Source organism: Eucalyptus grandis, chromosome 1 (assembly GCF_016545825.1).
Source record: "Eucalyptus grandis isolate ANBG69807.140 chromosome 1, ASM1654582v1, whole genome shotgun sequence".
Taxonomy (NCBI): Eukaryota; Viridiplantae; Streptophyta; class Magnoliopsida; order Myrtales; family Myrtaceae; genus Eucalyptus; species Eucalyptus grandis.
This window is the reverse complement of record NC_052612.1, coordinates 36,850,148-36,870,725: the sequence shown is the minus strand read 5'-3', so window position 1 is coordinate 36,870,725 and position 20,578 is coordinate 36,850,148. Positions and strand designations below refer to the sequence as shown.

The following is a 20,578-nucleotide window of genomic DNA, read 5'->3' as shown; positions in this document are numbered from 1 at the left end:
AGTTCATACCAATGATATTGGGCCAAAACCACGAGCAACCCTTGTATGTAGAAACAATTTTTTTTTGCCCTATCACATCCCTCATTTTTAATCTAATGTGACTTTTTCATTTGTATAAGCATGAAGTATATTGACTGTGGATCATGATCTTTTTTTTTTCTTTTTTTGTTCGAACGGGAGATTTTAAGAGTTTCCTCAAGTGATTGTGACTCGTGAGAGCATAGCGATGAAATTGCTCCCAACAGTTTCAATTTTGAATGATGTTGGTGTTTGGCCAATGTAATAAAGAATTGTTCATCAACCCAAAGAATTATATCAATGGGAGAATTATGTTGAGAAGCATCAAATTCATTGTTACATTTGCAACCAATGTAAAAGAAATTAAATCGATAATAAAATTTTGAAATTAAAGAAGGATGAACAAATTTGGGTATCATCCCAGGGGAGGCGCTAGGCATATTAAGTGTGACTCAGGGGTGGTGGGTCCTCCTGTTTAAGTGTCAGCTAGGAATTTACAGCGCGACTGTTTGGGCCGTGCAAGTTCGGTTCCTCCAAAGAAAAAAAAAAAAAAAAAAGACAAATTGATTGTCGATTTCATATCATCATTCTTCATCTTCCCCGAAGCACCTGAAATTGATTGTCGATTTCATATATAAAATTGATTGTCGATTTCATATATATAAATATATATATATATATATATATATATATAATTTGGTAAAACGTTTTCGAATTGATTATCTAAATTGAGAAAATAATTTAGGAGTCCGTGAAACTTCTAAGGTACCTTTTTTCTTGGCAATTATTGAGAATTTAGCCCCATGTTTTGTCAACTATAGAAAAGCAAGCTTGTGTCGACACTAAACTAGAAAATATTTTAGAAAATACAATTTTCCTCTTTGCTTTGGCACGTAATTCTTCTTACTATTAGAAAAGCAAGCTTGTGTTGACGTTAAACTAGTAAGTTCTTCAATAAATGAGTAAATCTTGTTTGGAAGAAAATCTACATACGATAAAATTATGGAACTGCGAATAAAATCTTGTTTGGAAGAAAATCTACATCACTTCTTATACACATGATGGACCTGATAAAATTTGGTGCCAATGCGATTTGCTCATCCGGTTTGCGACATAATTAGGCATATGGTTTGTTTTTATTTTATTTTTATGTCGAAAAAGATGGCGATTGGCTACTTCCAAGGAATCTGCCCGGTTGTAACCCTCCAATTGGTCCCGTGAAATTCTCAAAAAAGCAATCTAACTTGAAAATGTGGTGAATTTTATTAATGACCGACTGATTATAGAATCTGTTCACTGAACCCGAATTCCCCATCATACCCAAGTCAATTCCAAATTGACTAAGCTGGGGAAGCCCTGGCCACGCGCCTCCGGAGGCGCGTGGGCCCCACCCCACCCCGCCTCTCCCTCTTTCTTACACCATATCTGCTTCGAGCATCGTCTCAGAGACCACGCAGGCGCAGAACGCAGAAAGAACGACAGCATAAAGGGCGAAAGCAGTCGCGGCGGATCAAGAAAACCTCCTCCCCCGAAAGAACCCAACAGCCTAGATTCACCGAACGCCCAGAAGAGAAGCAGCCCACCTGCAGAATCGTCGTCGAGATCGAACCCCTCTTCTTCTTTTTTCCCTCCGGCCGTTCTTGTCGGGGCCTCTTCTCGCCATGGCCGACAGGGAAGAAGAGCCGCCGGCGTCCCCCGCCTCGGCGGCTGCGGCGGTGGCGGCGCCGTCCACGTACCCTCTGATCCTCAGGATCATGAGCAAGCGGCGGACGTGGGCGTGCCTCTTCGTGCTCGTGTACGCCGTCCTCCTGTCCTCCACTTGGAACTCCCTCAAGTCCATCCTCGCCTGGTACCAGTCGCAGGCCAACCAGCACCCGTCGTCCGGGTGGCCCGCGCTCTACGCGTCGGTGCTCCTCGGCGCCGTCTTCGGGGTCCTCTCCATGGTCGCTGCCCTCGCCGTCGCCATCCCGGCGACGCTGGTGACGTGGATCACGGTCGTGGTGCTGCTGGCCTTCTTCGGGAAGCCCAAGAGGACGCTGGTCCACGAAGGGAGCAAAATGACGAAGGAGATCGTTGGGATGGTGGGCAAGGTTCTGCTCAAGGAAGGGAATGTCGTGGCCGCGGTTTGTGCTGTTGTTGGGTACTTCGCCCTCGTCAAGAGGAACGCTGAGGGTGACTGACGGCATAGAATTCGATTTGTGACAGATTCAGGTCGGCAAATTTTTCATTTTCTTGGGAAGAGATTAGGGATTTGGGGGTTCTTGGTGAGAAAAAATTGGGAAAGTTCACTTTTTTATTTTTGGTTGGGGGGTGTGTGTGGGGTGGGTCTTCTTTGTGACGAGTTCTTGTTCTTGAATTTCTTTTTCTTTCTTTTGGGGTGGGGGAGGTTCTTGAAATGGGTATGCTCGGAAGCGAGGGACGGACTCTCTGTAACTTTTGATTGGCTAGCTCTTGTAAATTCTTGCCACTATCATGATCTTACTTTGCTGAATGCTGTATCTTGATGATGTTTCTCTGGTGTGTACTCGAATCATTATGTTTCCAAAATTGTTGTCTTCGTTTCCCATTTCATACAACCTGGCCAGTGAAGCTGCAGAGGAGTTGTTCATTGTCGTCTCTTGTGCCCCAGTCACCAATTTTAGCGAAAACCAGACGGCTTTCCGAGTTCTGTGTTCACTTCTGCATTGTTCGCATATGGGATGCATACCAGTGAGTCCTCACTTTTTATTCATGTTTTGGGGAATGAGTTTGGTCAGTAGAAGTTCAAAGACAGTGCACAGAGAGGATAGATACTGCAAAAGGAGTAGCTCACCAATAGAATCTGAAGGTCCTGAGTTGGTCTTTTGGATGATTGATTTCTCTCTGAACAAGGTAAAGTCAATGTTAAGGCAGGGCAATGGAAAATTTTCAGGTCAGCAACTCGCACCTAGAACGGTGCCATGCTCCATAGAAAGCTTATGCGCGGCATCCACGTTTTTGACAGGTGAAAAAAGAAAGGTGCTTTAGGTTGGCTTGACGCCTTGTGGTATGGAATCACTTCTCAGCGAGGTCCAACACAATTACAGAGTGATATAGTTTCTGTAGGTGATTAACTTCATCTATTGCAATGAGATTGTTTAACATGTCATTTCTTACGGTGATCAATCGGGTGCGTCATGAATAGGGGAAGATACAAAAACTACCATAGCGTAACCAAGCGAAAATTCTATCAGTCGAACTTATCTAGAAATTCACATCCTAAAAATGAAAGAAAATTAACTCAGCGATACTAAATCAGCGCCGATTAACATGTGCTGGCAACTGATGTTACTTCTTTCGGCAGCATGGCTGGCATTCTTTGCCTGGTGTGGAACTCGTATACTTAGCTTAGGAACGTGGCAAAGCTTATATTAATGGAAAAGTCAGCTCACCCGTTTGATTCTTTGCTTCTACTTGGATATCGGATCTGATACTCTTGTCTTGCACAAGGACAGCGAATGTAGTGGCTCTGTTCTTGGGAAAAGCCTGTCGGGTGCCGACATTTGCATGCCGTGGTTAAAATATTGACTTGGAGAAGACGTTATCGATCTCAGAAATCCCAAATGAAAACGCTAGGAATCATGTCATACTAAACAGAATTCTGGCAAAAGGAATAAAAGCGATCGCACCACCAAAATCTCTCCCTCTGCAGATGCATATTTGGTGACCAAACTCCTGCAGGCTTCAAGGCGTGGCGTTGACATATGCAGATATACATGGACCGTGCCTATAAAATAACGGGTAACTAAAGTCATCGATTTTTATAGATTTCATGTGAGATTCATCTAATAAAATAATATAATCAACCATACTTAGGATTTATTTTGCTAAAAATGAATTTTATATACATATATATATATATATATATATATATATATGTGTGTATATATGTATATATATATCCCTCTCGGTAAAATGAACTTACATAAGATTCCAAATTTTATAGTGCACCAACATTGTTTATGGAGATTATCGCCTTCATTTAAAACATGTCAATTTTTTAGAAGTGCATTCTTTTTCAATATATAAAATACGTTGAATTTGCTTTTATCAAATTCAATAAGCTTAACTAGTGTCCCCTGACACCTTCTAATAAGACTTACGATACATAATTATATCATTTTGTTCATGATTACCTTTTGTAACTGGATCTGTTGCTTCATCTGTTTTAACACCAACCAATAACATGTTTGTTGTTGTTGGTCAAGAAAGAAAAAAAGGGAAGCGCTTTTTCAACCCATTATTTGCAATTTTTATTGATTATGATTATCTTCTTGATGCAACCTATTATTAGATTACGGAAAAAAAAAATCACTTTGTAGGCATGACCATCCTCGCCATTGGAGCAATCGAGTCCTTGCCTACAATCATAATTCATGATTGAGAGCAAAAACTATTTATCATCCTCTTTATGATTGTTTTCTTGATGCTACTTATCATGAGATTACGGAAAAAATTCACTTTATAGGCATGACCATTCCCCCCAATAGAGCAATTGAGTCATTGCGCATAATTGAAATCCACAACAGAACGAAAATCACTAATCACCCTCCACATGTTAAAAGACGAAGAAAAATAGAAAATTTGCAAAATTGTAAAAATTCATTTAACTTTGGAAGTCCTCTATTTGTTCTTCACCATAATTTACTGTTTAATCTGAACGATACAAAATATGAATTGTCAAAGGGAAATCTAAATCTAGCCCCAAAACTCGGATTTCTGAAGCTATGCTAAAGTCATTCAAACTAAACGAACTCACATGTAATTAAAAAAAATGATGATGATGATGATGATAATCAGGCCGTTAAGTTGGAGTAGTTAGCGGGTTAGAGGTTTAAGTAATTCACAAATAAATTAACGTGCGATCCATTTAAGATATTGACTAGATTAGCCGTCAAAGACTGGTGAAGGAGGATGGATGGCAAATGTCCGGTCGTTGCTAATCCAGGGGAGCGACTGACTGACGATGACTGCTGGTCTTTGTGTGGTTAACATCCCTTTTCACAGCGATGGAAACAGTGCTCCTTTTCCGCCTTCTTTTTTGTTTTGTTTCTCTTGCCCGAGCCGGCAAAATACGTGAATTTTCTTCCCAAGACCTGCGGCTTGATTGGCTGTCGGTACATGGTATCAAGCTGCTTTCCATTTTGTTTTTTGGTGGGGCTGGGAGCGCTCATCATTGAGCTGCTTTTCTTTGAAATGTAGCATCTCTAGCATCGAATTAATTTGAATGCCGACGAATTTATGCTGCTAAGAGCTAAGCCCGCTTAATTACGCGCAGCGCATAGCGTGTGGTCCAGGAAATTTTCCAGGAAATTCAGGGCTGGTTTCCAGAAGAAACCCACAAAGAAAATGTCACCCCAGAAAGTAAATCCGGGAATGCAGAACACGTCGAGTGGAAAAAGAGTGCAGAAAGAGGAAAAAAGAGAAGATTGAATTGGACTGTGGGAATCAGACTCTGGAAAAGGAAAAATTGTGAGATCTTGGTCATCACGCGAAACCATCTTGGCGATTTAGCTCTGTCAATAGCACCAGAGCGAAACCACCAGCGGAAGAGCAAAAAAGGCCACGGCCAGCAGTTACTTTCGCCTTGGCTTGCGTCACACCAGAACCAAAATCTCAGTGCGATAAGGAAAAGAGGTACAGTATCCTTTCTTTGGCCTGGTTTTTCTTTCTGGATTTAATGGCTAATTTGTTGCTTTTGATTTGGTAAGAGAGGAGAACGAGAGGTCCACATCCACCCATGACCATGGCCCCAAATGCTCCCCCCCCATCCACGGTCCGACGCTGTTGAACGACAACAGCCTTCGGCTGCTTCGGTCAGTCCAAAACATTGTAACTCAAGCAAAAAGAGAGAAGGGGAAAGAGGTGTAGAAACAGGTGCTCCAGATCCATCATCTCAATTAACCGGAGAAGGGCTTGAAGATAACGCGCCACCATACTTGTTTCCCCAGCAACCTCCCATCTCCTTGTTTCTCTCTCTACTGAGTCTCTCTGACGGTTCTTGAATCAAAAGTGAACCTCTCTCTCTCCCTCTCTCTCTCTCTCTCTCTACGCGTTGGCTCTGTTCGATGTGCTGTCTTTCACTTTCCTTTTCTGTCCATTCAGTAGTTCCTTGCATAGAACACCTTTTACCCACTTCCCCTATAAAATTGTCCTACACGAAAACCGGTTCATGCGATCTCTCTCCCCCTCTCTCGCAGCGAGGAGTGACGGGAAATGTGAGGAGCGTGAGTCTTGACTTCACGCTACTGAATTCTGGCTTCTCCTCATTTCAGACTCCTCGGCATTCTCAGGAAGTCCTCAAATTGGGCCGTTATAAGCGCCCATCCGACGTGATCTTCAGCCCCGTCGCGGCGTTTTCTATCGTCCAAGCGTCGCCTTTGTGGGGAATTCAGTGCCGAAAGGGATCTTGGTCTCCTGAAATTGGCTTCTTGTCCACGTACCGTCAAATTTTCAGTCTTGGCAGGTGGAAATCTCCTTTGGCTGTTCATGATTCGGACTCTTTCTTGACGTAGAGCCAAAAGGGTACCTCAAAACCCTCCCAATTTGTGAAATTCTGCATCGATCGACATCTTCTTGAAGCTGCCAGCACTATGACATCAAGAACTGTTGCGAGGAATGGGTTGTTCTACCCGATTGTGGGGTTTGCATCCTGCGTGGCATTCATTTACTTGTCTTTTGGTGACTTCAGGCTCAATTTCTATGTGGGGAAGAGGATGGACTTCGTGGGAAGAAATGGGACACAGTTTGTGGTCGATGGTAAAGTTTTCTACGTGAACGGGTGGAATTCTTACTGGTTGATGGATCAGGCGGTTGACGAATACAGCAGGCCTAGGGTTAGGACGGTGCTGCAAGCTGGTGCGCGGATGGGTCTCACGGTTTGCAGGACCTGGGCCTTCAATGATAACACTTATCATGCTCTCCAGATTGCCCCTGGTCAGTTTGATGAGGGAGTGTTTCAGGTAAGAATATTTCTTAAATTGTGCCGATTGGCATCCGTTGATTAAACAATCATGGTTATTCTTAATTCCTTATCCATTATTCTATTCGTCAAGTCATTATAATATCTGTAATGCTAACATGTCAGTGAGATCCAGGATTCCTTTTTATTTGCTGCTGCGATCTTCTTCAGTTATGTTTAGGCTTTAAGTTTTGATGGCACTCTATGTAAGTAGGTCTTAGAAATAAAGTGAAATGGTTTGGAGTGAACTAGATTAAATGTCAGTCAAGGTGCTTGCTACCCAAACGAGGGGAAAGAAGAAGATTAGCAGCTTAAGGACTGAGAAGGTAATCCATGAGGTCATACTGGAGGACCGATGGAGATTGCTTAACATCTAAAATTGACTTTTTGAATAAAGCAAATCCACCAATATGAGCCATGGCACCCAATGCATTCTCTTGTTCAAGTGATTCTTTTCCCCTCATGAAGAGTAGTAAAGTAATTCTGGAGAGTTATCGTCTTTATTTAGAGAAGCACAGTCCAAATTAATTACTATATCTATTCCAATTCTATGTAGTTTTCTTTCCCTTTAATATCTTCTTGAGTGAGGCAAAACCCATTGCCGTGTTTTCAGCACTAAAATCGCAGACTTCCATTATTATTTGCAGTGGTATGCTTTTTGCAGCTTGAGTCACTTCATATAACATCATCTCTAGTGGAATGCTACATGCATTGGAGGAACAATCTAAATTAAGATATCCTGAAGGTGAAAAATTCTATTCATGGGTGGAAACAGCTACCTCTTTAACAGTGCGATGACTACTAAATTGCTGATACAAAAATGGTCAGCATAGCAAAGATAAATTTTAAATTAACTCCATGAAAGATTCGGTTCTCAGATTTTTTTAATTGCAGCCGTCCAGCTATATTCTGTTTTTAGTACTTGCCATTGATTTCTGATTTAATGTTGGCATTGTGCGGCAGGCTTTGGATCTTGTAATTGCAGAAGCAAATCAACATGGAATCAGGTTGCTTCTCAGTTTAGTTAATAACTTGCAAGCATTTGGCGGAAAGACTCAATATGTCAAGTGGGCGTGGGAAGAAGGCATTGGATTGAGCTCGTCCAATGATTCCTTTTTCTATGATCCTTCTATTCGTCAGTACTACAAAAATTATGTCAAGGTAGTTACTTGCTGGTAATTTCTGCTTCATCTGACAAGAATGCTTTGATTGCCTCTATCTGAATAATCAAGATGTTCTGTTTTTCCTATCCCATGGCATTTTTTTTTTCAGAGAAAAAGCAAGATATCTATGGAATTGCCCTGACAGCATAGAAGAGTCCACTTGTCAGAGTAAAAAGTACTTCAGGATTTTACACATAAATAGGAATATGGCTTTTCTGATTCCTTTCTTACTGAAGTCAAGCTAGTGGATGTTGAGTTTTACATAGAGAACGGTTATTCTAAGCAATAAATGCTTCTAGAAATCGTAGCTAGTATGATTGAATAAACTAAGCACCATCCACACCCAAAAAAAAGGAAAAAAAAAAAACTAAGCACCACGTTTTTTGCTTGGTGTGTGTCTGCAGTGCTTAATTTACTATTAAGACAGGCTCATCTTTCTGTTGCTTTAGATACAACCCTTTTTCCCTGCCCTTGATACTGCATGCATAGTAGTTTTGCAATTATGGAGCAAAAGTGAAGGTCTCTATTTTCTGTAGGCTGTGTTAACCAGGAAGAATACCATTACCGGCATCGAATATAGAGATGATCCAACCATATTTGGATGGGAGTTGATGAACGAACCCCGTTGTATGACAGATCCTGCAGGGGACACCCTTCAGGTAAGGCTCCCACTTTAAAAGCCCTTTCTTTGCTACCATCTAGCGTCACTTTTTCAATTGACAGCGCAATGGTAATTAGACTGGTGCAAATTTCTCATTGGGGTGAATGCTACTTCAAAATGAGAGGTTCTTAATCACAGTATTGTACTTTGTTTTATTCAATAAACAGCATAATGGTAATTGGACTTGTGCAAAATTCATCATTGGTGCGAATGCTACAACGTATGTGTTTCTGGATCACGGTGTTGTGCACTGTTTTGCTGGAACTATGCAGATGTTGAAGGGATGCTGGCGGTGCATCTGTTTTACTTGTATTTGCCAACCTCTAGAATTTTTGGATGGAAAAAAAAAAGCTTCAAGTTGAATCCATATTGTTAATACTCTATAACATTTAATGATAACCTTAAACAACTAAAAGAAATGTTTGAACTATGGATATACGCTTGTTTTGGTTTAGCTGACCAGTTTAGGTTGACAAAATGATTGCTCGAGGTTGGGATCTTCTAACTATACAAACATTTGGTTTTCTTTTCTTATATAGCTTCATTGGGGCGATCTGTATTGTTGTAAACTCCTTGAATTACTGGTTGTTAGGAGGATATCCATTTATTTAATGATCTTAATTGCAGGACTGGTTAGAGGAAATGTCAACATTTGTAAGATCAATTGACAAGAAGCATCTACTGACCGTAGGCCTTGAAGGATTTTATGGTCCTAAAAACCCCAAAAGTTTAACTGTGAACCCAGCAGACTGGGCAGCCCTTTACGGGTCAGATTTTGTTCATAATTCCAATCTCCCGAATATTGATTTCGCTTCAGCTCATATCTACCCTGACCACTGGTACAAATTCCATCAGAATCAATTCAATAATGAACAGTTGTATCTTCATTCAAATGGAAAATTAAGTGGCAAGTTATGTGGTTTCATCTCTTTTTGGTAGGTTTCATGAGATAGAATTCGAGGAGTCAGTAAAGTTCGTCTCAAAATGGGTGCGTTCCCACATTGATGATGGCGACAGGGAACTGAAAAAGCCAGTCATGTTCACTGAATTTGGATACTCAAACCAGAACCCAAACTTCCATCCATCTCAGCGGGATCGGTTTTTCAAGACAATCTTCGACGAAATCTATGCATCTGCCAGGAAGAACGGGGCAGGGGCAGGTTCTTTTGTGTGGCAGTTCTTTGTCGGAGGGATGGAAGAATACAACGACGATTTCGGGATTGTTCCATGGCAAAGATCATCTACATATCAACTGATCACAGAACATTCATGCAGATTGGCTGCTCTTCGTGGATTAAACCAACTGAAGGGAAGCTTGAGAGAACTGTGCCTGCAGGACAAATGAAGACAACATAATAGCATAGCAAAATCCATCTAGTGGGAATGACATGGGTTTGGGTCCCTATAGAATGTGAAGTCGATGCATTGCTCCATGCTCTCCTTGTTTGCTATGGGGTTCACAGTAAGTGAACTATATGAATATAAACAGCACAATCAGCTACAGGATCTGGTAGAGAATGTAGGTATGTTGAGCTGTTCATGAATGACAGAACCGGCGCCCAACCCAAGAAGCAAAGTCTGGCATAAAGAGACTACCCTTTCCGGGGATAGGTTTGAATTCATATGTTTTGTGCAAAGGTAATGATAATAGCTGGCTTGAACTATTGTTCTGAAACTTCAGGCATGTTTTGCCAACTGCTAGACTAATTCATAGGCAAAGTGGATCAGCATCATCCTGAGTTGTGGCCGATGCTGTATCCTAAGGGTAGAGACTAAAGGCGCAGGCGCGATAAAATTTCTATATCTCTCTGTTCCCCGAAACAAGTTTGAAATAAAAATCCGATTGGTAACGCAATTTGATTTGGAACAAATTTTTATTCCAAAAAAGAAATCAGAAGTTAAAATTTTAACTTTAAAAAATCAACTTCTGTTTTAGAAATTTTGTCGCAAAAGCAAAGAACTTTTCATACTTTGTTATAATCTGAGGATCCCTTGCAAAACCCCCAACTGCAAAACATCTTGGCAGTTATGGGTCCCCATCAGAACATAAGCTCGAGGGTATAGATCTGAGCCGAAACGAGGGCGTTGCGACACTTGCTCAGATTCTAAATCAGACGAGGTTTAAGGTGGGGGATTCAAGTTCATCATTTCTGCAGTAGAAACTACATCCCTTTCGCCGGCCGTAATCACATCGCAGTAATCCTTCACTGATGATTTAGAATTATCAGTTGAAGAAGAAACCCGGTTAAGCACATAACTTAAATGCAGAGTAGGTAAGACTACAGATCAGCATCCACAAAGAAACTTGTTTCCACAGTCTTTTATTTAGATGGGTTAGTCATCAAGCTGCTTAAAAACCTAAAACGGGGAAAAAAAAATGAAAACAAGAAACTAAGAAACCCAAAATAGGGGAAAAACAAGAAACATAAGAGAAATCCTATTACACCGGGCTCAAACATCAGCAAAGACAGATCAAATCACACGAGCACAAATTCACATAATCTATCCACGTTTGGCCAATCTCGGAGAAGTTCTGATCGCAGTCGCGCCGCCGGGACTAGTCTCCACGCCCTTCGCCGATCTCGGAGAAACCCTCTTCACGCCCTCGCCGCCGCTCTTCTTCTGCATCTTTTTCTTCTTGCCAATGCCCTCCTCCACGACCTCTCTGTTCACGTCCTCAACCACCCTCATCACCTCATCACCGATGCCGCCTCCGCCTCTCTTCGCCCGCGTCCTCGGCGTCCTCGGCGAAGCGGCATCGGAACCCTTACCCTTAGCCTTCTCGCTCTCCTTGGCCACCCGATCGAACTCCTCGTAGAGCTTCCTCGCGGGCCTCTTCTTCTCCTCGCGAACTTCGCTCTCCTCCCCCTTCCGCTCCGCCTCGTCTTCCTCGTCTTCTTCCTCGCTGTCGTCGACCAAAGCCACGTACCTCCTCCTCTTCGCCGCCACAGGCGCCGGAGGCGGGGAGACGGAACCGGCCCTCTTCCTGCCGCCGTCGTCGACCGGGGGTTTCGAGGGTTTGAGATCTGAAGCCTTGGATTTGGCCTTGGAGATCTTGGCCATGGCCCGGACCGACCTCTCCCGCTCGGCGCGGAGCTTCTGGATGCTGCCCTCGATGCGGCCCTGGAGGCGGAGGCGCTGGAAGCTGAGGCCGCCCATCGACCAGTGAGCCTCGTTGGCCCAGGAGAGGAGCGGGTCGAGGACGGGGACGGGCGGGCAGACCCGGTCGGCGCCGTCCTTGTGGAAGCGCGGCCGCGGGAGGCTGCTGCCGTAGAACTTGCCGGGGCCTAGAGGGACCACCATGGCGATCTTGGTATGTAGAGAGAGAGAGAGAGAGAGAGAGAGATCTGCGGCGGTGGCTGCGAGAAATGACGAGATGCGCGGCGGAGCGTTTCGTTTATAGAGGAGGAGGAGGGGCCGCCGCGGGGGTCGCCTGGCGGGAAGCGAGGGCGGGAAGAGTTGGCGCCAAATGGATTACAAGATCGCGGGCTTGGTCTTGGTCTTGGGCTTGGGCTTGGGCCTGAGCTTTTTTTTTTTTCCTGAGATGTAAAGTTTTGTTTTTTCAACCTCTTCATTCACGTTTTCACCTTGCTTTCCATTCCAGGTATTGTCTGAATTCCGACAGCTTATTGCGTGTGATGGCAAAGGAATTCAGTCGATGTGCAGGTCCACGCAGCATATGCAGAGATTCAGATACCAACAAGGGCGCGGATATTTCTACTTTAACGATACGAGAGCAAATTCTCTTTATGCAACCTCTGGCTGTTGTTAGTTTAATGTGCGATCCAATTACGAACTCTACTTATATGTCCAGTTCGTGTGGATTTCAACCTCTCCAGCGTTATCTCAAGCAATTCCATTGATGTCAAGAACCGGCTAAAGGCAACGCCAAAGATGCAATTATTTTATTGATCTTTCACTTGCTATCATCCCCTTGCGGGGAAGATGTTCAGTGTTTCAACCAAGAGGAAAGTGGCTGACTGGCTAACAGAATGTGTGAACCATTTCTAGAGAGAACTGAGGAAATGGTGTCGCGTATTCCAAGGATGTAGTGAATGTGGTACGGAAAAGGAATCACTTGGTCGTGGACAATATCAAAGTTTGTGCTAGGATTAATTCACTCTTAAATAGCAGGAAAACCCTTCACTGGTTCATGTTTTTAGAAGTTTGAGCTAACAGAAAAACTTGAGAATAGCAGAAAACAGCATACATTCTCAAACAAGAAGCCACTTTACCCCAACCCACCGAAAACCCAACTAGTTCAAGGACTTAGCTCATTCAATAATCAGAATATCTCCGAGCTCGTGTTTGAGTTACCAATCCCTCATTCCAGCGGATTTACAATTCCAGAACTAGAAACTTCAATGGGCATCATATAAAAATAAAAGGAAAAAAAAAAACTAAATAAGCTTTGCTTGCCCACCTGGTTTGGCCTTAGGTGCTTGGAAAGTATTTCTTCTTGATAAGTTATAGCCAGAGTTCGAGCACCGAGTCCAAAAGTGAAAGTTCATCCTAGGACACCGGCAAGCCAGTGACAGTCAAAAGGAATTAAAAGCAGGAAGGACCGAAAAGAAATCAGTGGATCATCATTATCAACAGAGTTACGTCTCCTTTCCTCACAGGCTACAGATAAATGGATCCCTTATGAATCACATACTAAACAAGAGAAACACTGGAAGAAATCATTAGGCAAGCCAAATCAGTCTTTCTGAAATGTCTGGCAAAAAAATCTCCTCGAAATCATAAGTGAACTTTCAGTTTGTTCGCGGTGACAATCTGAGAAATTCGGAGCCCTCGACTAAACGCTTGGTTAAATAAGATCTGTGTCTGCATAGACCCGGGCATCCAAGATAACACAGCTACAGGAGCCATGACAATTACTCCAAACGTTATGTCATACAGTCGAGCTACAGAAACAATACTATCCCAGATCCTAGTATGCTGCAGAATTGGTCGAAGAACCTGCGCTATCAATATGAGGCCCCATCCAGTGGGAGAAATGCCAACAAACTGGTAAAAATGTCAATAAATTTAAACTGTGTAAACTTCAGCAATGCGACCAACACAAGTGTTCCTAGTGTAACGACGATAAACTGCACAAGTCAATAATAGATGTGTTCTCTTGCCGCGTACTTGTCCCTGGCATGTGATATAAGCACATGGACCCCAAAAGCTACGAAAATGCAAATCCAGGAGAGAAAGTAAACGGCAATACTTCTACTTCCAGCTGTGATTCCGAGTTGGTATACAACCCCATACTGGAAAAAGAAGAAGCGGAGATCCAAGATTACCTCTGCTAGTTTTCCCCAAATACCTGTTGTTCTTAGATGATCTTGCTCTTCATACCACCAGACTTCCCAACTCTCTTCAGCTTTAGTAAACGCTCCACCGCGGAACCATATCCAGTTCATGAAATTGTCAAAGTCATGCACCGTCTTCAACCAATCAAAACCAAAAGGGTTGAACAGAAAAAGGAGACATGACCCACGAAACAACAAGGAACCAACTTGAGATGGTCAGGGCTATGTAAGTGAAGGCGTTTTTCGCAGTAGGGCTGTGTGATGCATAAACTGTGAGTATTAGCCCAAGTGCAATTGCCTTCACAAAGTGACTACGCGCATAGAGCCTGTAGTTCTCTACGAAACGTTTGTGCTCCACGACAAATCCACGTCCTGTGGGAAGATATTTCGCACCGCCATGAAGAATGGTCCGGCCAAAGTAGTGGGCACGAGTTCCCATAGAAAAAGTGTAGAAAACAGATGACGACTGGAGCTGCACGGTCCAGAAATCCCATATAGCTCCAAGAAATCCATGCTCAAGGGAATTCTCGATTATCATAGGGAGTGCGGTGAATAGACCGAGTTGGTGTAACGAGTGCTTTATTGTCACTGCTGCTGCTTGCAACGGCACCTTCAAGCCCACTTAGGCAAAAATAGAGCCGGCCCCATAAAAATGCAGACTGTCAAGACGACCACCATTGTGTTAAAGAAGAATCCGACAGTGGTATAAAAGAAGGATAGCATCCGGAAGAAGTCAAGCCGATGCCCCAACCGATGGACATCTCTGCTAAGGACCTGTTCACCACTGCCACCAGCAACCTTGGCTTCAAACATCGATATCTGATTCAATCCAACGTCCCTTCCCTTACCCACTTGTATGTACTCATGGTGTGTGACATTGCCTCCCCTCAACGTGCAATAAATCCAGCAAAAATATCCTCACTGATGTTGATCACCCTGGATGCTTTGCTAATACCGCCCCTGCTTAGGAACCAAAACCTGTCGAAAACATCTGGATGGCCGTAATGAATTCTTCCAGCAGATTCTGCATCTTGAGTGCCTCCTCCAAGTAGTTGTCTTGGTTCATATCGATAGTTTGGACAGCATCACCACGCGTGAAAATGAGCGCATGGTTCTGATTTTCCGGTTTTCCCTCTCCAAGCTTCAAGGGACCAAGCAATTGGACCCTATACAGTTCTACTTCCTTCTGGCGTTGCCGATCGTACTTGACCAGAACAGAGTAATATTCCTCTTCATCCCTTCCAATGGCGACTTCATCCACATAAGCTACACGGAGCGCTTCATTGTCTTTCATCAGGTTCAATATTTCCTCTGCACGGTTATCTTTGTTTGCCTTTTGAGACCCATAAATCTGGCAAGCGACTACGTATGTGTATTTCATCACAGCGGTGCTGGATATATGGTCTTCGGACAAAAGATTGACTGGACTAATACTAGGACTAAAACTTTGGAAAGAAGGGTACACTTCTGCGCTAGAACTGTTCCTGCTGCCATCGTGCTCCTCTGAGTCCAGGTTTTTTACCAATTCCCGAATTTCCACCTCCGATGCAGCATCAAGAAAGGCCAACATCTTAAGTGCTCGATAGTAATACATCCCTCTGACTGTTCGAGCAAGTGTCTGGCCTCTGTATGACGCCCAAAGCCTAAGATCTCTCAACTTGACCATTGTTTCATCGTCCCCATCGGCCTTCTCCACCTTTCCTTCTCTGAGCATTCTCTCTATAAAATACTTCCACTCGTCAGGATATAGTCTTCAAATAAAACAAAATGCAAACTCCGTCTTCGTTCTTTTTGAGAAGCTGTTCTTTGCTGTACACTACCACTTCGTTGTAGTAAGGAGTCAGAACGCTGAAACCCAACATTTTCTCCACTTGGGCTGCACGGGGAATTTTCATAAATAGCGAATTACTGAAAAAGGAAATTCTCCGTCTCGCCTCAACATTTGAAGGAACGTTGTGCATAGAGTCCCTCGAAGTGAGAATGGTGTGCAAGCCCCGAACTTGCCTATAGAACTTCTTATAACTTGGGTCGGGCAATGCAACTGCATCCACGAAAAGCAATCCATTGCCAGAAGCCAAGCCATCCTCCTCCAGCTGCTCATCGTTCTGCCTCTCAGTGAAAAAATCTTTAATAGCAATCTCATAGAGGGCCTGCAGAGTGTACACAATTTTGTCCAGATCTTTCTCCGAATCTTTCAATAGCTACACCAACCTAGATAACTTGTCATGAATCTTAGGCAACACAGACAACTTGAAAAGCTTCGTAAATTTCTCAACCTCAATGGAGTGATCGATATATTGGAACGAAGCAGTGAGGATGGAATGCTCCTTCAAGTTGACTTCAACAATTTTGAGCAGCAAGTGCTTGACACTGTCGTATGCTTCGATCACAGCACAGCGCCTGTACTCAATCTTGCAGATCTTATACCAGAGCAACCAGTCAGGAGCATCCACTAGCTCCATGGCCTGTCCCAAAGCAAGCAACAGCTCATTGCAAAGAAGAAAACAGGGCCAGGAAATAACTCTAACACTCCAATTACTCCTTGGTAGCTCCAAGAGCTCAACTTCCTGGTCAGATATTATATCTTCTTCCCTATATATGGTTATGATCTCATTCCAAAGCAAAGCGAACCTCAGCGCTTCGATCTGATTAGATTCGAATTTCTGGTACGGCTTGCCAAGCCCATACCTCAACTTCAGCCGGTGAAGAAGCCGGTGAAGAAAATCCTCGAACTCGTTTCCTTGCAAAAGCTTCTCCTCAGGCATCAGATTAAACTGAACAGCGCTCGCAAAGAACGGGAACCGCAATCTCAACTGCTCGAGATTTCGGATCTCACCCAAGTGATCTAACAACCCAACTGCTGCTCCAACAAAGGACGAATAGATCGAGTACCAAATCTGCAGATCCATAAGATAAATAAGCACCACGGGGAGCCACAACAGCCCAACTGCGAACCTGTTGCTGTTGCCGAAGAACTGGTGCCATTCGTATTTCACATTTCGCAGTTCCAGGAGCTGTTTCGTGGGTTGGATCATGGGCTTAATTTGAAGGAAGTAGCTGAATAAAAATTTGGTGGCTATTACAAGTAGCCAAAATAGAGAGTACTTCACATTATCGACCACACCTTCTCTAAGGCCCCGACCCACGAAGATGCGGCTCTGGAACCACCATGTAAACAGGTGGAAGATCCTCCAGTTTGTTTCCTATAGGAAATTTTGAATCCATGGAATGAAGAGAGAGTCTTGTACGGAGGCCAAAAACACGTGTTCAAGATTCCATTCCACTTGTATTGTCCAAAAGTCAACTCCTAGAATCAATCTGGAGTTTCGAGGCTTTGAGATCTTGCCCTCGGATAGAAGCTTCTTGACGCTGCCCTGGAGGTGGAGGCGCTGGAAGTTGAGGCCACCGGTCGACCGGGGAGGACAGGGACCAGCGGGCTCGCCCTGCCAGCGTCGTCCTCGTGGAAGCACGGCTGGGGGAGGCTGCTGCCGTGTAACTTGCCCGGCCCTAGATAGATCACCGTGGCGATCTTGGCATGTAGTTTGGTGTTGTTCATCTGGCGGGAAGTGACGAAGGGAAGATGTTGGCGCCAGTGGATTTCCAGATCGCGGGCTTGAGCTCGGGCTTTTGTTTCTGGCCTGGGCCTGGGCCTCGGGATTTGGGCCTTCGTCTCGCGATTGCCGTTCGGCCCAGGCTCTTAAAAGCTGTAATGTTTCGTTTTTTATGGCCCCCCTGGGCCCTAATCATGTCACTCCCCCGTAAGCCGTGGGTTGCTGTTACTCCTTCCCGATTGCTTTTTGAGGTGTTGCTTTCCTCCTCTCTTTCCTCTGAGGAGATGGTTCCTTCGTTGTTTACCGCTCGTTATTCTTTGACATTTTTTACTCTCTAGTGTTAATGTGCGGATGCCTTTGTTGTGCTGCATTTTTTTCTGTTTTTTTTTTTTAGTATTTTTTTCTGTTGAGATGGTATTGGATTTTACAATTTCCTAAATTTAATAGGAGTTTCTTGGAATATTTTAGAATAGTTGCATGGATCCATCCAAAACTGGACTAGACTAGTAGTCCAATTCTCTAGAGTAGGTCCTAATTTCCATTTTATGGAACTGATCCTTAGTGGGTGATTTACAATTTAAGGGTTGAAACTGTCCCCTTGAAACCGATCACCCCTAGTAATTAAGTGAAAAAAGCATAGGTTGTTATGAAATGATCTCCTAACAAGATTGTCTAAAGATGAGGAGTACACCATAATATCAATGATGAACAAGGAATTGGATGTAGAGTTGTCTATAAGCTTCAATTACTTGAGTAGAAGGTGAACAAGCCTAGAATGGAAAGTTTGGTGAAGCTTGAAGATACCATGGATAGGTGAATAGTGAGGTAGAGCCACAAGTGCTAATATACTTGGAAGGACCAAAAAATAGAAGTTAGAGTGGAGTTGAATATTCGTATAAGGATTGATATAACCAAAGGTCTACATAAGATGGATATTAGCATAATATTGTGGAAGCTGAATATAAATAGCGTATTGCATGAATATTAATAAGGTACTGTGCGGATATCAACGACACGGTGAGTGGATATTAGTAATTGCAATGAAAGCCACATATAAGCAGAAGTCAGGTGAAAGTTTGATATCATCATAAAACTAAAAGCTAGATGTAACCAAAACTATCAATATAAGCAAAACACTCAAACTACCTCTAACAATTAGGGATGTAAATGGTTTGATTCGATTCGATTTTTTTGGAAAACCGAACCAAACTAATCCAATAAGGAAATTTATTGAACCGAACCAAATCCGATCCAAACCGAAATCCCAGTTCGATTTTTCAATTTGTACTTTTGTATTTGTTTTTTTCCTACATACACCCATTTCTATAGATCTTTTTGTTTAAAAAAATGACTTTTTAATTATTTTTTATTCTTTTTCTTTTTCTTTCTTCTTCTTCTTCATTGGCCGGTTGCCGACCACGATGGTTGTTGGCGACCGGCCAAAGGCAAGCTCGAGCCTCACCACAGCCTAGCAAGGCTTGAGCTCTCCGGCTTCTGGCGAGGTTGAGCCTTGCCTAATTTGGTGAGGCCGAGCTGGGTGAGACTCGAACCTTACCGGAGGTCGCCAGAGCCTCGCCAACATTTGGTGACCTTTGACAAGGCTCGAGCCCCGCTTAGGTGGTTGGATCTCGGTGGGGCTCGAGCTTGCTAGCGTCAAGCGAGCTCGACCTCATCGGCTTGTGGTGAGGCTCGAGCTCACCTTTGGCCGATCGTCGACCGCCACTGTGGCTGACAGCCGTCCAATGAATAAGAAGAAAAAGAAAAAGAAACAATTTTCAAAAAAATAAAAAAGGAAAATTTTTTAGATTTTATCGATTTTGTTTGGTTAATCGAACCAGTTAAAAATGTTTCAATTTTTAATGAGAACCGAATTGAAAAAAAAAATCGAATTTTTCGGTTCGCTTTTTGACATCCCTAATGACAACAATCTTATCACAAACTTCAAGATTATTGTCTTAAGATATTTTATTTCATTTCTTGATATCTTGTAATCTAATATGAATTCCTAATTTAGAATATATTGCTTAACAAAGATTATCTATGTGAAATATTAAATCACCTGAGATGTCTTTGTGTTGATTAACAATCATCCCGAGGGCAAGATATTTTTCATAGCTAAAGCGCTCCATTTTTTGGAACCAAGATTTGATTGGATGGACAACCAAATCTACGGGAATTTTAATTAATCAACTTCAACTGCTAATTGATCTTCTCAATAATTGTCCAATGACTAGTTTGGAGATTGATCCTCTTCAAGATTGTCCAACGAGAAGTTTGGATGGCGAGGAGTATGAAAGGAAATCAAGACGTCAAAAAAGAATAAGAGATGGAGAGTTCATAATTCCAAATTTTGATAGAGCTTTTACATTCTTTACATTACCGTTTAAGAGCCTCATATTGTAATTTATTGAGATGTGTTGGCAGTGTGAGAGCTTGTGCTTGGGTGTAAGATAGTGAGATCTATTAACTTGGATATAAGCAACACTGGTTTCATGGAGAAATGTTTGAATATAAACATCATTTACTACTTACTACTATAACTTCACGAAGATTTTTCATGGATTCTAACCAGCATGTCGTTAATGTGGATATAAGCTTACACCAAGCCAAACCACTATAAGCTCTAAGTGCATTATTCTCTATCTCCCTACTCATATTTACTTATTGCCCGATAGAAGCACCACGTTACATTGTTTGATATAACTAGTTTGTGCATATATCTATACTATGTCTCACTTGGTTTAGCTTGTAGTTTAATTCTATAATATTTTGTTGAGTTTTCTTGCAATCGCCTACTTACCCTCCTTGTAGGTGATACTGCCAGCCAACATCAGTTTTCACTTTGCTTTGTTTCATTCGTGTATGTTTCTTGCTCTTCTTGGTTTGGTTCAAGTATTTTATAAATT

The 20,578-nt window shown here is 42.8% G+C and overlaps 3 protein-coding genes and 2 pseudogenes across 4 annotated transcripts; 2 read left to right on the top strand and 3 right to left on the bottom strand.

The window, feature by feature from the left end:
• The first annotated feature begins 1,368 nt into the window (after positions 1-1,368).
• Positions 1,369-2,293, top strand: LOC104440769. Its single transcript, XM_039307384.1, has one exon. It carries the CDS (start codon positions 1,680-1,682, stop codon positions 2,196-2,198), a length of 519 nt encoding a protein of 172 aa, XP_039163318.1. The 5' UTR covers positions 1,369-1,679; the 3' UTR covers positions 2,199-2,293.
• A 3,028-nt stretch (positions 2,294-5,321) lies between these two features.
• LOC104440753 (mannan endo-1,4-beta-mannosidase 2) lies at positions 5,322-10,676 on the top strand. Of its 2 annotated transcripts, XM_039313160.1 has the most exons (7): positions 5,322-5,673; positions 5,748-6,048; positions 6,312-6,998; positions 7,961-8,158; positions 8,697-8,819; positions 9,449-9,660; positions 9,761-10,389. In XM_039313160.1, the coding sequence occupies exons 3-7, from the start codon at positions 6,630-6,632 to the stop codon at positions 10,164-10,166; spliced, it is 1,308 nt and encodes a 435-aa protein (XP_039169094.1). In that variant the 5' UTR covers positions 5,322-5,673; positions 5,748-6,048; positions 6,312-6,629; the 3' UTR covers positions 10,167-10,389. The 2 variants fall into 2 exon arrangements, with proteins under 2 accessions (XP_039169094.1, XP_010052017.1); XM_010053715.3 differs by lacking the exons at positions 5,322-5,673; positions 5,748-6,048 and having other exon boundaries at positions 6,073-6,998; positions 9,761-10,676.
• A 434-nt stretch (positions 10,677-11,110) lies between these two features.
• LOC104440761 lies at positions 11,111-12,189 on the bottom strand. Its single transcript, XM_010053728.3, has one exon. It carries the CDS (start codon positions 12,122-12,124, stop codon positions 11,324-11,326), a length of 801 nt encoding a protein of 266 aa, XP_010052030.1. The 5' UTR covers positions 12,125-12,189; the 3' UTR covers positions 11,111-11,323.
• A 1,159-nt stretch (positions 12,190-13,348) lies between these two features.
• LOC104456815 lies at positions 13,349-17,677 on the bottom strand (annotated as a pseudogene).
• On the bottom strand, positions 15,649-15,723 carry LOC120289122 (annotated as a pseudogene).
• Positions 17,678-20,578: the final 2,901 nt, after the last annotated feature.

Coding starts and splice junctions, on each gene's coding strand:
- LOC104440769 (XM_039307384.1), top strand. CDS start 1,680: ATGGCCGACAGGGAAGAAGAGCCGCCGGCGTCCCCCGCCTCGGCGGCT.
- LOC104440753 (XM_010053715.3), top strand. CDS start 6,630: ATGACATCAAGAACTGTTGCGAGGAATGGGTTGTTCTACCCGATTGTG. Junction 8,159..8,696: donor ACTACAAAAATTATGTCAAG/GTAGTTACTTGC, acceptor TATTTTCTGTAG/GCTGTGTTAACCAGGAAGAA. Junction 9,661..9,760: donor CATATCTACCCTGACCACTG/GTACAAATTCCA, acceptor TCTTTTTGGTAG/GTTTCATGAGATAGAATTCG.
- LOC104440761 (XM_010053728.3), bottom strand. CDS start 12,124: ATGGTGGTCCCTCTAGGCCCCGGCAAGTTCTACGGCAGCAGCCTCCCG.